At 42.5% G+C, this 16,987-nt stretch overlaps 1 protein-coding gene across 1 annotated transcript in view; it reads left to right on the top strand.

Annotated features, from left to right (window-relative positions):
• SLC35F1 (solute carrier family 35 member F1) overlaps positions 1 to 16,533 on the top strand; it is a 201,632-nt gene extending 185,099 nt beyond the window's left edge. The window contains exon 8 of the mRNA XM_054393126.1: positions 16,309 to 16,533. Coding sequence (XP_054249101.1) covers positions 16,309 to 16,533 — 225 coding nt within the window. The remainder of the gene's footprint in view (positions 1 to 16,308) is intronic.
• The last annotated feature ends 454 nt before the right edge of the window (positions 16,534 to 16,987 follow it).

Below are 16,987 nucleotides of genomic sequence, written 5' to 3'. Positions count from 1 at the left end.
TGGGGTGGTTTGTTGTTTTGGGTTTTTTTGTATTTTCAATTTACAAGCTGAAGTCAGTAAGATAATTTGCTTGCACTTGCTAGGGGACTGACACCTACATATTTTCAACTCTGACAGTGATGTTGTCAGTGGTGCATCATTATTTCTAGTAGAGCAGGCAGTGCAGGCTAAGCAACTGTTTTTTACATTATTCCTTCCACAGTCATATGCATTAGGATATTTTCCTTATGAAATTGGGTATGCAAGCTGCTTGACCCGTAAACTTTGAATGGATTTTAATCTCACAGGGTCTTTATCCTGGTGAAGGCTTCTAATCCTTTGATAATAATGAGGATAAATCATATGACTAGGGTGGGGGGGGGTTTATGCCTTTTGTAATGTGCAGAAGCCTATGTGCAAGCTTCCTTTTCCAGACTACTACATTTCTTAGATGGGTCTCCCTCTCAGCAGCTCTGCTCCCATGAAGCTGCACTGTCTGCATTTTAAAAGCTTCTTTCCCACATCTCCTTACATCTAGTTGTTTGTTTGAATTTCCTCCTCCAAATTATAATCAATTAGAAAATAGTTAGGCACCTATATTTGAAGAGCTGCCTTGAGGTGGAAAGGAGTTAGGTGTGTCTTTGGTCTACACTTTTGGCAGAAAGGGCCCCATCTGCTCACCCTTTGTCTGAGGGTGCAGGATGCTCTACAACAAGAAAGCTATGAAGCAAAACGACAAAAAAAAAAAAAAAAAAAGAGTAGAAGCTGGAAAATGAAATGACTCCCATCAAGATGCTGCACAGTCTGACAGTAGATTTTTAACAGCACAGCACAGACATGGCAGCTTTGTGAAGTACTGCATTGCTAAAAGGATATCTCTTTCTTTCACAGTGTTGTCTTGCAAAAGATTCATTAGCTGCAAGGCATGAATAGTGCAACATGGAGACTCACTGCCTTGGAGCCATCAAAAGGAGTGTAAAGGATCTGGCATTCATATTGCAGAAGTTATGATGAAAGCTTCAATTTCAATGATACTTTTGCAGACACTAGCTCATCATAAATGTCAGATTTTGTAGGTTGTTTTCAGAGCTTTTACCTTGGGATTTATCTTTTTGTTATTTGTGTGTGTGTGTGTGTGCCTTATGTTAGAAGAGTGCTCACAACAGAAGTGGTTAGGAGTGTCCTAGAAAAATACATTTTTATTGGAAATACCTAATTATCCCAATAGAAATGCTAGTGAATAGATCCCCAAGAAACAGGCTGGCATTTCTCAGGCCCTGCCTGCTCTGTTGCCTGCTCATCTAAGAGGTTGCAGCAGCCCACGTTTTCCAACATTTTCATCCAGCTCTTCTAGGACTGGAAGATGTGAGACACAAGAAAACATGAGTTACACAGCTCATGGATTCTGGAAGCCAGAGAACAAATCTCACTTCTCATTAGGCCTCCAAGAAGGAACTTTTAAGGCTTCCAAACATCTGCCATGGAGGTCATCCTTGCAGCCAGCAGTTGCCATTTCCCGGCAAGAACACCTTGGTTAAGAAACAACAGCTTTAGGTGTTTCACAAGAGAGGCAAATGCAGGATTTCTGGGTTTGAGAGAGCCTCACTTTCTATTTCACTTCTCAGTTTATGAATTTTTTTTCTTTAATTACAGAACAAGTTTCCTTTCCTAGCCAGGGTCTAATTTCATATTTACAGCAAGTGAACAGCCAGGAGTTATCTACCTACCTGTTATCTACCTACCTTTGCCTGGGTTTAGATTATGTTAACTATGCCATTTAGATCTCTTCACATTCTTAGTGAATGCCTGGTTAACAAGGTTTACTGACAGCAGTTCTGTGCCTTGCTACTCCACATCTGGTTGTCCACTTGTAGTATATTTTTGAGAGGGTTTGGTTTTTTTTGTTTTTTTTTTTGTAGCAATGATTAGATGGTCATATTTCTTTTCTTCCTCCATTTCTCCACCCTTTTTATGTGTGTCACTTGTGACTCATATCTTTCTACCTCTCAGTGCCACATCTTCTTGCATAGCTTAAGTGTTAAAAAGCTGGAAGATTGGTTTGCAGTTCCACAAAAGAGCTTTTTGATTTGACACATTTATACTCTTTTTAAATACATGCATAAGGAAGGTATGCAAGTGAATTTTCATTTGCATCAGAGGATGTGTGAGGCCAGTTGGAACTCATGTAATCACTAAATAAAAGGAATTGCAGACTGGATGGAGCAAGAAGTAGTTTGTACTGACAATCCAACCAACCAGTCAGAGGAAAAAAAACCAAGCCAAGCCAAACCAAACCAACAACACTGCTATGTTGCTGAGTTCTGCCTTTGGTCATATGGGATAGTAAATTGCCTGGTGGGTATTGGCTAGTTGAAAGAACAGATAACATGAAAACCAGATTGTTAGTGTTAACTGGAGTAAACAGATGCGTAAAATCAACCTGCCCACAGACAGTCCCCAGAGAAAGACAAGAGACAGCAGTATCTGCCTGTGTAATCTACTTAAATCACTGCTCAGACTTGCTTGCAATGAACCAAGTAAGTGCTCTGACCCACAAGGCACTGGGAAATTGCTTACCCACCTTGCAGTGAGAAGTTGTTATTTTGCAAACTAAATCATGAACAGAGGTTTTAAATGCTAGGGTAGAACCTATGAGATGCCTCTAATTATTTAGAGAAAATGAAGAGGAACCACAGGGTTTGAAGTTTCCAGCACTGGCATTTCTCTCTGTGGACACTGCTATGAGCAGTAATTGTTATTAGCAGTGCTCATGTTATTAGCATTGCTTTCAGTTAGTGTAAAATATTCTTTCTTAAGTGTCTTGAACAAAGAATTGTCATTGGAGAATGAGTTGAGCATGGAGGAATGATCAGGAATATAGTCCCTGACTCCTTGAAGGCAATTCAAATCGTTGTCATGGGACCTGAATTTTCAACACCTTGCAGAATGCTGAATCCAGGGATAAAGCATCCTAATTTCTCTCTATTTCCTACCAAAATGAAGGAAATGTCCAACAGGCAGACGTAGCATCAGTCAGAGGACATCACTTCTGCACACTTTCAGTCTAAACAGTATTTTAGGAACCACTAAAAAGTCTTCAAAAAGCATATTCTTTTTGTCTGAACTCCCCTCCCACTAAACTGGAGCCTTTCAAGCCCATGATGTGAGATAGATATTTGCCATCACTGCTGTTAAACAGCTGGAGGGAACTTCTGGAGTTATCCCCATCACCTGCCTGTGTTTAGAAAGCAAAGAGTATCTGCTCTTTAAAACACCCATAACTGGTCTGGGAGATTTGAAATAGCTTTGACTTGAAGTAATCTGGATTTTATATCATAAGTACAAGAGGAGAACTTGTAGAGAAGAGTTCCAGATTTAACAGAATAAACCATCCTTAAAGAAAAAAAAAAAAAAGGAGGAGGTTGTTAGAAATAAACAAGGAAACAGAACAAAGAATAATCACAAAAGAAAACTGACACTGTGCAGGTGGAAAATAAAAGGAGTAAAGTCTAATTGCTGTAAAAGATAAATCAAGCTTGGCAATGAAGCAAACAGCAAAAAGTTATTCTTGTGTATGAAGAGAAGAAATAGTTTCAGCAAGCAAAGGCAACAGAGGCCAAAATGGAAGAAACTTCCGTTTGACACCAAAATGAAATTGGGAAAAATTTTTTTTTTTGGTCATATTAAGGACAAGAGTTAAATATGAAGACAATAAACTAAAATCAGAAGTAGACACCAGGGAGGTATAATTAGGGACATGAAGATAAATGGGAAAATGGATAAAATGCAGCCTGGTTCGGAAAAGGTAAACCTTCCAGTCTAAGTCTGATGTCTGTGATAATTTAACAGATTTTTTTTTTGTGGACAAAAGTCAGATAGTAGATCTAATCTGTAGGGCTTTTGCACAGTACAGTGTAGAAAATTATCAATTAAGCTGAGAAACAGGATTAGCACTGTAAAGATTGGAAGCTAGGTAAGAAACTGGTTAACGAGGATAAAGGAAAAGGCAATGTGCTGAGAGAGGAAAACAGCTTGCTAGAAGGAGCTCACTGATGGAGGTCTGTAAGAGTTAGCCTGAAGACTGATCTTGTGTAGTGACTGTAGTAATAGCTTTGGCACCCTCAGCAGGAAGAAGGATTAAAGTAATCAGGGAACCAGAGCTGGCTGACATTGAGAAAGGCTGTGCAGGACAGAGTGTGAGGCAATGTCTGAGGCGACAGATGGGAGGAATTTGAGCACGGTGGTGACAAAGCTGTTTCCAGATGGGTTAGCCTAGGTATTTCTAGTATTAATGGAGAACTGCTAATGCCATAGGACAGGACAACTTAGCATCTCAGCACAGCACTTTGCTAGCTGTAGCTACAGAGCTTACAAAGACCAAACAGGGCCTTGCCTCTTCTCTTTTTTCTCTTTTCTTTTTTTCTCTTTTCTCTTCTCCTTCTCCTTCTCTTCTCCTTCTTCTCTTCTCCTTCTTCCCTTCTCCTTCTCCTCCTTCTTTTCTCCTTCTCCTCTTCTCCTTCTCCTCTTCTCCTTCTCCTCTTCTCCTTCTTCTCTTCTCCTTCTTCTCTTCTCCTTCTTCTCTTCTCCTTCTTTTCTCCTTCTTCTCTTCTCCTTCTTCTCTTCTTCTTCCTCTTCTCCTTCTCCTTCTCCTTCTCCTTCTCCTTCTCCTTCTTCTTCTCCTTCTCCTTCTCCTTCTCCTTCTCCTTCTCCTTCTCCTTCTCCTTCTCCTTCTCCTTCTCCTTCTCCTTCTCCTTCTCCTTCTCCTTCTCCTTCTCCTTCTCCTTCTCCTTCTCCTTCTCCTTCTCCTTCTCTCCCTCTCCCCCTTCTCCCTTGACAGAGTGAGTGTGTGTCTGCAAATAATGTACTGAATATGCAAATCCTATACAAATGTTAGTTGTGTAGCATAGCTTTGATTTCTGACGGACTGGGAGAGCCTGGTACATATATAAATTAATCTTTAAACTCAGAGAGATGGGAGGAGAATTATTTGAGCTAAAGGTATAAAAACATTTGGGTAGGAACTGAGAATGCATAAACATAGAACAGAAATCAGGGGGAGTTTTTGGCTGCTACAGCAGGGAGGTTCCTGAACAGACTTCAAATAGATTAGGGGGGAGGGACAAAATAATGTTGCTTGCAGGGGTGCAGTGTGTATTTGCTAGATGGAATATGTGACCTGGAATATGTGATCACTTAGGACCTCTTCTCCATTATCATTCCCTCACGTCCCCATCTTGTGAGGTAACTCAGTTGAGAGCTCTTGGAGCTCCTGCAGTTTGGCCTCGTGTTGCCTGCAGTGAAATGTGCCAGTCAGTGGAGAACCCTGGTGTCAAACAGCTGTGTGACACTGCCTTCAAACAGCTCACATAGTCCTCACAGCAACTGCAGCTGCCTAGTCCTTGTTTCTCAGGGTAGGAGTGCTGCCTGCTTGTATGCCTGAGACAAAAGAATGCCAATCTGGGAGAGCATTCCTGCTGGAACATAGTATTAGATTCAGCAGAAAAATATCAACAAAGGCTCCAAGATGAATCAATTATTGTAACCTTGGTTTTGAACAGTCTGAGCTCAGTTAGGCTCATCTACAGTAGCAGAGAATCAAGTTCAGCAGGCAGGAGCTGTTCTGTTAAATATGTCACACAAAGCCAGAAAGACACATGGCAAATGGCAGCTGATAGAGCAAACCAGCAAGGAATACTGACAGCTAAAAGTGAGGAGGGAAAATCTGGCCTATTTGTATAAACATTTCTGTTGTGCTCCTCCTTTTAATATTAAGAACATTTAGAAGGATAATTGCTTTACCACTGTCTTGCCAAGGGATTGGTAGAAAGTAACCACAAGTGAAGCCCCCTTATCCCACAGTGAGGATACTCATAGGAACTTAGAGCAGTGTAATGTGGTTTAACTTCACATGAAAGTCTCTTTCCTGTGTGGATAAGATGAGAACAGATTGCAGGAGTCATTCTACCTTGCACTTTTTAATTAGACAGACTGCTGGTACTGCAGGGGTACTGAGCACAGGCTCTTTTTTTTTCCCTGCAAAACCAAGGGCAGAGGCAACAAAGGGAAACAGAAGAGAAGGCACCATTCCCATCTCTCTTGGCACCCAAGAAAGGAAGATAAGCTATTTCACACAAATATTTTGCTCTAACAGGCATGTGTTTAGAAAGGATAGCCTATTATGATGTTTTTCTGATGATACCACTTGAGAAGCATGAAATCAAGCAGATGTGTGCAAAACCAGTATTTGCTTTACGTCTGCCTCCATCAGCCTCAGAGATTTTTTTCTTCAAAATGCTATCGGATTTCTCTCTTAAGTTCGTTTTATTCCACCCATGAATTCCAGGAAAACCAAAAATTTTAACAGAATTTGTGGGTGACAGTTTTCTGGTAGCTCCCTTCTTGTTCTTCTTTTCTGTAGATAACCTCAGAGGTTGGGACTTTCCCACTCACCAATTAAACTGTGCCCAGCAGTAAATACCATGCAGGCACTGAGAAGGAGGATGCTGCTGTATGACAGAAGCCATGGACCACTGTGGATTACTTACAGTCAAACATGAAAGCACTAGGTCAGGATCTCTGAGAATCAGCTGGGAAACACAGAAAACATCTCATAGGATTACTTCACATCCCAGTTTCTGTGCCACATCTGTGATTCAATATGAGCCTGAGATCCCTGGGGCTGTTTAGTCTTGAGAAGAGAAGACTGAGAGGGGATCTGATCAATGTCTATCAATATCTGAGGGGTGGGTGTCAAGTGGAGGGGGCCAGGCTCTTTTGGGTGGTTCACAGTGATAAGACAAGGAACAATGGGTTCAAACTAGAACATAGAAAATTTCAGCTCAGCATGAGGAGAAACTTCTTTGCAGTGAGGGTGTTGGAGCCCTGGAACAGGCTGCCCAGGGGGGTTGTGGAGTCTCCTTCTCTGGAGACTTTCAAACCCCACCTGGATGCATTCCTGTGCAGACTACCCTAAGTGATGCTGCTCTGGCAGGGGGGTTGGACCTGATGATCTCTGGAGGTCCCTTCCAACCTCTGATACACTGTGAGACTGTGATAGTTAACAGGCAGCATTTCATGTGAGTTAGAGCACACTGAGGATGGAAGCAGGCAGCAGGAATTGAGGCCTGGGACCTGTCTCTCATTCATGAAATGGCAGGGGCAAAATTTCCTTTGGCATCTTTGCTTTCACCAAATGGCAGTGAGGCTGGTGTCGGGTTTTCACTGTCATTGAAGCAAGCCAGATGCTTCTTGCTTTGGGTTCTGGCTGGCATGAGCAACAATGATGTGTGGAGACACACCCTGCAGCTCAAGCCTCTTTCATTCAGTGAAAATCTTATGTGACTGCCAAGGGACAGGAAAGGAAAAAAGATGTGGGAGAGCTAGCTACAAATTTCACTTTGCTGAGTTCAGAGGGCAAGACAAAACCTTGAGTCATGCCCTAGAACTCCATCTTCAGAGTTTACCTTGGAAATTGCTGGAAGTCATTAAAGTGTGATGACAATGGAATCCTGCTGGACTCACTGCCTAGAAATTATCATCATTGCTGAAGCTGTCCAGAACCCTTTGGTACCCTTCTCAGCAAGAGAACCAGCACTTGGGCTCAGGCATTCAAGCTTCTGCAGCTGGACAGCTGAGTAGGGATGCTGAACCATGTCTTGGTGGTTTGGGACCAACTAGGGATCCCTAGATGAAAGATCTGGGAGATCTGGTAGGACATATAAAGGTTAATGTGGACAAGATTTAACTGTTTGAATGCAGTCTGGAAAGCTCACAGCAGCCCTTCTGGTGTTTGGTGCCACTAGGGTTTTACAAAATGCTGTGTTTTGCTAGTGGTGGCTGCCCCAGTTTCTGTTGATGTCAAAGATGTGTCATCATCTGCCTACAGCTTAGTTTTGCAGTTTGTTTGGGAAGATGTCTGTGCATTCTAGGAACTGTTCTGCCAGCTGGGATCAGTGATTCCACAAAGGCTGTGTCTTTATCTGTCACCCCTGAAGGTAGTCAGCAGTCACTGAGGCTGAACCAGCAGATCATTCACCTGATAAAAAGCAGGGCAGACCCTGAATCCCAACTGGGCATCTTCCTCGCAGGCTGGGACAAAAATAGCCAGCAATAGTCTGAATGAGTCACAGCCCCAACCTAAGGCATATTTGGCCAGATCCTCATGGAGCTGAGCCAAGGGAGTCTCCAGAGAGCACTGTGAGCTATGACTAGGATGCTGGCTCCTGTTCCTATTAATAAAGTGATGTGTCTGTAGCACTGAGCTATGCAAGTGAAAGCACTGTGTGAATTCATAGCTCTCTCAGCCCTCTCCCTTCCCAGTACTGCTGCTGCCTGGAGAGTGTGTGCCTCCCACAGCACAATTCCTGAGCTTGGTGGCAGTGCACTTCATTTGCTGTATTGGAGGTGAGAATAGAAAGCAGTGTGGAAAAAAAGCTCAGTCTCTCAATCAATTCATCAAAGTGAGTGGAAATATCTGTCTGCTGCATAAAAGATAATGAGAGGAATTGGGGTTTAAGTCCCCTTGCTTAGCCTGCTCAGGTACTGGTGTGTGAAATTACCCAGAGGGGAAAGACAGACGTTGGTGCAGGGACCCTGCTGGCCTTAGCTTTGATGGGCTGTGCAGTGCATGCCACAAACTGAATTAGTTTGGAAAACAGACAGGTTCAGCAGGCTTGCACAGACCCACTGGCTGCAATAAGATGGTGCTGGGGGCTGGCTGTCTGGAGGGCATGGAGGCTGTTGACAGAAATACAGAGCTGACTGAATTCCACCTGCTGCCTGTGCTTGCGTCCCTCTTCATCAGCACAATTCAGAGGAGATTGCTTCCCTCTGAGGTTTGAATTTGAATTAATAGAGCTGACTTCTTCATTCAGGTTTGTCAGCTGTGGAAAATTTCTGACTAGGAATGGGGACAGGTAGTTACTTCATTTCATTTTCTTCATCACTTGAATATTCAAAACGTGGCAATTCTAAATTTTCAGTTAGTCCTATGAAAATAAAAAATTCCTTTTAAAGATTTAAAGAGCACAGCCAGGCTGCCATAGGCTAGGAGCTGGACTTCCTATTACCTACCAAGAGATTGAGGTGTTGGGAAATACAAATGGAACTGGAGCACCACAGCTCCAATATCCTGCTCCTGCAGACTATTTCCAGTTCAATGGCCCAAGTGAAAGAGAATTTGCATTTTCATAACCATTGCAATAATGGTCACAGTCATTATGATGATATCTGAGTGGAAGAAGAAAAAAAAAAATCAAACCACCAAAATTAGCAAATCATTGAGTTTCTTTGTCTGTGTATGCTTTTCTGCAGACTCACATCTGTCTCCTTTTGTCACTTTGGATCTTGTTTTGCCCTGGTGTCAATGCTGATGTGAACATCTGTGACAGAATGAGTTGGCTGTGAATTCCCTCTGCAGCAGGCAGGCAGTGTAGGGTTTCCTAGCTGTGATATCAGTGATTTTTCTGTGCCTGCCCTTCCTGCTTTTCCCTTCTAAAGTCATGATGTGTGTACTGAGGAATAACTCTCTCCAGACTCAGGCATGAATTTACTGCCTTCTGAACTGCTGTTCTTTCTTTCTTTCTCTTTCTTTTTTTCTCTTTTTCTTTCTTTCTTTCTTTCTTTCTTTCTTTCTTTCTTTCTTTCTTTCTTTCTTTCTTTCTTTCTTTCTTTCTTTCTTTCTTTCTTTCTTTCTTTCTTTCTTCCTTTCTTCCTTTCTTCCTTTCTTCCTTTCTTCCTTTCTTCCTTTCTTCCTTTCTTCCTTTCTTCCTTTCTTCCTTTCTTCCTTTCTTCCTTTCTTCCTTTCTTCCTTTCTTCCTTTCTTTCTTTCTTTCTTTCTTTCTTTCTTTCTTTCTTTCTTTCTTTCTTTCTTTCTTTCTTTCTTTCTTTCTTTCTTTCTTTCTCTTTCTTTCCCTTCCTTCCTTCCTTCCGAATTACTTCCGAATTCCTTCCGAATTCCTTCCTTCCTTCCGAATTCCTTCCTTCCTTATTCCTTCCTTCCTTCCTCCCTTCCTCCCTCCCTTCCTCCCTCCCTCCCTTCCTCCCTCCCTTCCTTCCTTATTCCTTCCTTCCTTATTCCTTCCTTCCTTCCCTCCAAATTCCTTCCTTCCGAATTCCTTCCGAATTCCTTCCGAATTCCTTCCGAATTCCTTCCTTCCCTTCGAATTCCTTCCTTCTGAATTCCTTCTGAATTCCTTCCTTCCCTCCGAATTCCTTCCTTCTGAATTCCTTCCTTCCGAATTCCTTCCTTCCGAATTCCTTCCTTCTGAATTCCTTCCTTCCTTCCGAATTCCTTCCGAATTCCTTCCTTCCCTCCGAATTCCTTCCTTCCGAATTCCTTCCTTCCGAATTCCTTCCTTCCTTCCAAATTCCTTCCTTCCGAATTCCTTCCTTCTGAATTCCTTCCTTCCTTCCGAATTCCTTCCGAATTCCTTCCTTCCCTCCGAATTCCTTCCTTCCGAATTCCTTCCCTCCGAATTCCTTCCTTCCTTCCGAATTCCTTCCTTCCTTTCTTTCTTTTCTATTTTTGTTACTCTTATCACTATTCAAGATGATGAAATCAAATGCACTGTTTGTCCCCCATCAAGGACTTTCTTTTGCACCTGCTTTTTTCAAGTGGATTACTGTAAAGTGTAAGAACCTGAGGTGGAAATAGAATGATAGTACTGTGGAATCATTTCAGTTGGAAAAGACCTTTAAGATCATCAAGTCTGACCATGCTCTAACTCTAACAAGCCTGGTGCCAAACTATGTCCTTCAGCCCCACATCTCTGCCTCTTTTAAGTACCTCCAGGGATGGGGACTCAACCACCTCCCCAGGGAGCCTGTGCCAGTGTCTGAAAATCCTTTTAGTGATGAAGTTTCTCCCAACATCCAACCTAAACCTCCCCTGGTCCAACTTGAGGCTATTTCCTCTCATCCTATTGCTTACTACTAAGGAGAAGAAACCTACACCCCCCTTGTTCCAGCCTCCTTTCAGAGTTGTAGAGAGTGAGAAGGTCTCCCCTGAGCCTTCTTTATCCAGACTAAACAACCCCAGTTCTCTAAGCTGCTCCTAGGACTTGTTCTCCAGACTCTTCAAGTGGAACTAGTAGATATGTTAATATCTTAATGGTTTAAGGATATATGAAAGACAGATTTTTGCATGGAGAGATAATCAGCAGTAGAGGATAAAAACTAGTAGGGAGCAAATATTGGAAGTTTTAATCCAGTTCATTCTGGATTCTTAAATTTCTTAATTTTTTCAGATGCCTTTATGGTCACAACCTTCTGACAATTGATTTCCTCTCAAAATGCAGCAGAGAAACTAAATTTCAAATGTTTTTTCCAAACTTCATCCATAATTGTACTTAGTAGTGTTGTAAATTGTTTTATTTTTATTAAAAAATCCCAAACACTGCAGATATCTTTGGGTTCTGGGTTGGGTTTTTTTATGCAATATCTGTGTGATATCTTTGGTTCTGGGTTGGTTTTTTTCATGCAATATCCGTGCGATATCTTTGGGTTCTGGATTGGGTTTTTTCCTGCAATATCTGTGTGATATCTTTGGGTTCTGGGTTGGGGTTTTTTATGCAATATCTGTGTGATATCTTTGGGTTCTGGATTGGTTTTTTTCATGCAATATCCGTGCGATATCTTTGGGTTCTGGATTGGGTTTTTTCCTGCAATATCTGTGTGATATCTTTGGGTTCTGGGTTGTTTTTTTTTTAATGCAATATCCGTGTGATATCTTTGGGTTCTGGATTGGGTTTTTTCCTGCAATATCTGTGTGATGTCTTTGGGTTCTGGGTTGTTTTTTTTTTTTTAATGCAATATCTGTGTGATATCTCTGGGTTCTGGGTTGGGTTTTTTCATGCAGTATCTGTGTGATATCCTTGGTTCTGGGTTGTTTGGTTTTTTTTTTTTTTTTTTAAATGCAATATTTGTGTGTGGCTAACAGAAATGCAGACTGATTTCACTGTATATATTCTGTGGTCAGCTAGACCTCACTCTGCTGCAAGGGTTTTCTAGGGAGGTTCTACAGCAGCACATAGTGGAACAAGGAGCAAGACCCCTGCTCCTGCAGCTGAGCCATCAGGTGCCATGAGCTCTCTTGCTGAGCCTGACTGGACTCATGCATTCCAGTACTGGGTCCCTAAGGAATGGCTCTTAGATAAACACCAGAAATCCACTCACTCAGGATCAGGGCAGGCTTTGATAGACTGAGCACATCTTGTTACACACGTTATCTTGTTACAGTCTGAGTTTAGCTTTCTGTGTTTATCTTCAAATTGACAGGCACCTAAAAGGGCCTTTTGATGCACTGAAAATGAGTTTAGTGTAAGCTGTTCTCACCAGAGGTACTCAGCAATGTCTAGAGAAGACTTTATATATATATATATCTTTTCCTATTTTTTTTATGTTAATAAATGTCATTATGTGTTCCCTATTGTATAGTTTGGGTTTGGAAAGCATTTATAGACACCCAGATATTTGTGCAGAACAGCCATGGTGAGATCTGTAGAGCTGATTTCACTTTTGGATTTGACTACTCAGTAAGTTTTTTCATGTCAGTGATGAAACATGAAATGTTATTGTGAGACACTGAGTTTTTTCTCTACAAAAATGATCTCTGCCTTCTCCTCAGATGATTATATTCTTATTTCCCTTTTTTCTTTTCTCCTGTAAACTCATCTTTATTCAGTAGCCAAGTGTTGCTGTCTCTTTTAAATGGAGAAGAAATTGAGGGTCATCTAAAATCATTTGGATTCACAGAAGAAATTCAAAGGCTGAAAATCAGTCCCAGGACTCAAGAATGTCAGTTCATTGATTTAATCACAAAGTCATCTGGTCCCTCCGGGAAGTACATGATAATCAAGCTTATCTATCTGTGTACCTATATGTGTAGATACAAAATCTGTAGTAAAATTATTTAATGATCAAGAAGCAGGAGTAGGTTTTTTGGTTGCTTACTCTAGGGTGTGAAACACCCATTAGCTAATCTGAGCCAAACCATTTCTGACTCTTTCTCTACTCTTTGAACAGCTTTGGGTTCTCTTGTTAAGAATCTCAGAATCATATAATGGTCCAGGCCAGAAGGGACTTCCAAAGGTCATCCAGTCCAACCTCCCCACAGTCAGCAGGGACATCCCCATCAGGTTGCCCAGGGTCTCATTGAGCTTTGCCTTGAACATGTCCAGGGAAGGGGCCTCAAACCACCTCCTTGGGCATAGAGGGAAGTGGGGTTTGGAGAGGCACACAAATATAGATACATTTAAAGTATCTTTTCTTAGAGGAAATATGTTTCTGGAGGAAGTGAGAGAGAAGTCAGAAAAACTAAGCACAATATCATTCTCAAGTAGCTTTTTAGCCAGAGAGAAAAATTAGACACTTCTTGAGAGCCTGCACTTTGGTACTGCAGGTGTGCAGAGGGTAGCAATGAAAAATTATCATCTCTCACCTCATTTCTTAGGCACAGCTCTTTCTGCTGCTTCTGAATGTGTCTCTTTTCCTGACTGTTAATAGTCAATATCAGCAGGTGAGGTTTGCAGGTCAAGATTAAAAGAAAAAAAGTAAAAATTCCAACCCCTCTATGTAGATGTTTCAGTAAGGTGTGCCTGGAAACCCTATCTTCAATTAAAGACAAAAATTTCAGCTGGAGACTGAGGAACACAGCAGAGAGAACAACTCATTTTGTGTATGCTAACTAAGTCTTCATCCTCCCATTGCAGTGCTGGATTCACTGCCATTTGAATACAGGGAAAATACCCTTTGATTCCAAGGGGCTTTGGGACAAGCTGACAGAGTATTGCCAACAGAAAGAGATTTCTCATGTACCTATATTGACAACAGAGATTTCTCATGTACCTCTAGTGTATATACTTATATTAACCTTCCTAAGAACTCTTCTGCTTCAATGCTGCAAAGAGCTGCTGCAGGAAACAATTCATCCTGAACCTTAGCTTGTTTCTAAGGAAGGTAAAGAGAGAATTGCTATAGAGCTGTCAGAATCCAGGTCTCTTTGCACTAGCTGTGCATAGATACCAAAGACAAATGATTCACAGGCCTTTGTTTAGATTTCCCCCAGCTTCATCCAAACTCTTTCTCCCAAGCTGGAGAGCTGCCACTAGGGACCACAGTGTCATGGGGAGAATATTATTAAATGAAAGAGTCCACTGGCAGGAAGCCTCTGAGAGAGAAATGAGAGGTGTGACCAGGAGAAGAAGGATATGGTAGAGCTGGAGCCATGAACTAAAATTAAAGTAAATTGGGTTTGGCTGAGCAGCTCCTATAGCAAGAAAAAGGGCACGTTTAGCTGCTGGAAGCCCCACAGATTCCTCACAGCAGGACACAAGACAGTCACAAATCTGTCTGGCACTCTGGTTATACAGTGGAGCAAGCCAGCTGGCTGTCCAGGGTGAGAAATTCAGGCACAAGGTGGGAAGGAGGGACAGTGGGAAACTAGGGAACTAGTTTTTGGCTTGGAAAACTAGATGCATTTGGCTCCTGAGTTTTGCTTCAGCTTAGTCAGATCCACTGCTGCCAAGTGGTACCCAAATTCTCATGCAAAGAGAAAGGGGAGGGGTGTGTGTGTGTGTTGAAAGTGCTGAGAGCAAAACTGAACTGAAAATAAGGAAAAATATCAATTGGGAAATGCTTTGAAATGACTGAGTTGGGTTTGGTTGCCACATGGGGGAGATGTAAGCCTAACAGTCCTTTCAGATCTGGGTCACACAGGAGAACCCTTTAGCACACACAGCTCCCTGTCTGTGTGGGCGATGGGACAGCTGGGTGACTGCATCCAATCCTCTTGCCAGGTGGCATGTGAAGAGCTGGTGACATTCCTGGAAGAAGGCAATTAACAGCTGATGAAAAGCAGAATTCTTTCTACCCCATAACCCTTCTGACACATTTCCAGCTTCCCCATTACAGTGCTTTCCCTCTGAAACATGCACACTGGCTGGGGGAAACCCACCCAGCACCAAGGCTGAGTGAAAGCCCTCAAAACTTTCAGAGTTTTCTGGGTTTTGTAAAAAGGCCAAATGCTTCCCCAGGTTCTGTAGGACCTTTTAAATGACAACAGATTAACATTGTTACAAATTAGCTTCAGTACCATTTGCTTTCCCCATAAGGATTATCTCTTTAGATACCAAAAGCAGAACTGCTAAGAAGCTGCTCCTTAGATGACATTGGTCCAGGCTATCCATTTTGTGCCACGTTAAAGTGAGCCAAAGGAAACGGATTTGGCATCCATCAAAGCATGGTAATCAGGTAGGATTTAAAAAGAGACTTGCAGACACCTTTGTGTAACATGGGGTTATGGTTTTAGTTTGCAAACCACTACACACAGTGAAGGACCTCATGAAGCAGCTACTAACAGGTTGCAGCTAGTTGTTGGTGTTTCAGCACAGACCCCTGACAGCTGCAGCACGCAGGAGCTGTTGAGAGTCACACTGAATAGTGCTGTGTATGTCCCCAGCCTGCATGCAAGAAGAACTAGCTGGTAGTCTAGGACTGGGAGATGAGACATATGGGCTTAAAGCTTTTTTCTTTATCTGCAAGGGCTGACATATTGCCAAAAAAAGTTGTTTCTGTTGGATGCTTAGTCCAGGCACACCGAGCCTGGGTATGTCAGAGAATTCAGGCTGGCCTTCGATCTAGCAGAGCCGTGTGCCAGAATGTATGTGCTTGAGCTTTCAGTTCACTGCCCTCCATGTGTACTTTCAAACCTCTTGAGGTCAACCCAGAGCATGTTTCACAGCTGAAGTTCATCCTGTCCAAATGCATATTAAATCTTCTAGCATCTGTTTTCTGTTTACAAGCCAGAGAAGCTGCAGGTGGGCTTTTGAAGTGCCTTTATTAAAGTGGATGTGGATTTTAGTGTATATGTTTTAAATGTGTACTGAAAAGTTTATTTGATGATATTTTTTTGTGTTCCCAACAGCATGTTTTACTTCACAGCCATGTGGTTTAGCAGTAATTAACTTCAGATTGGTTTGCTACCTGTCAGACAACTGCAGGTGATAGTACCCTGCACTGGAGCTGGAGAAACTTCCACTCAGAAGCAGCTTTGGATCTCTGACCAGACCTCAGCTTTCCCAAGTCCCACCTGATCAACACTTATTATGCCTAGGCCATTGGAAGGCACCAGTTAGCTGTTGGCTATGGAAGATAAGGGAGTTAATGGGAGGAAATCATAAAATCCATAAAAAATTGGAGATCGTAGTGACAGAGCATTTGTGTGTGCAAGGCATGTCCGAACAAACGTCTGTGCCTACCCCTGTCTGTGGGTCTTCACGAGCTGAGGATGACTAGTGCTGTGTGTCTAATTCTACTCTTCTTTCTGCTCAGTTTTCAGGACTTTACTTGCTGTCATTCTTCACTATCCTTGTTGGGCTGGTGCTCTACTCCTCCACATCCACCTACGTAGCCCAGGATCCTCGAGTGTACAAGCAGTTTCGAAACCCTTCAGGACCTGTTGTAGACCTGCCAGCCACTGGCCAGCTGGAGCCTTCAGTAACATATACCAGCCTGGGGCAGGAGACAGAAGAGGAGCCTCATGTTAGAGTTGCTTAAGCCCAGGGCTGTCGACCAACTACTGATGATTCAGTGGAGCTCGTCTATCCATTATCTCTGTATTGTACATAGAGAAAGGTATTTACCAGGTGCAGTTAACACTGGTGAGCTGCAAGGTAGCAAATAAGGAAAGCTGATAGAAACACAAATTAATTGTTCCAGGGTGTCCATTGCAAGGAGATGCCAGTGCCTCGTGTACGACCTGAGCAGCGTGTTTGCATGCACACTGCTGCACGTGAATCAATGTCACACTGCCTGGGAAAGAGGTTCAATAGAGAAGCTGAAGCTACACAAGGAAATTCTATATAGCAGCTGAAGTTTGGATGTTAGGAAGAATTTTTTCACCGTGAGGGTGGTGAGACACTGGAACAGGTTGCCCAGGGAGGTGGTGGAAGCCTCATCCCTGGAGGTTTTTAAGGCCAGGCTGGATGTGGCTGTGAGCAACCTGCTGTAG

This window comes from Indicator indicator, chromosome 27, assembly GCF_027791375.1.
Source record: "Indicator indicator isolate 239-I01 chromosome 27, UM_Iind_1.1, whole genome shotgun sequence".
In the NCBI taxonomy this organism is placed as follows: Eukaryota; Metazoa; Chordata; class Aves; order Piciformes; family Indicatoridae; genus Indicator; species Indicator indicator.
Note: the sequence above shows the minus strand (reverse complement) of the source record. Positions and strands in the feature narration are given on the sequence as shown.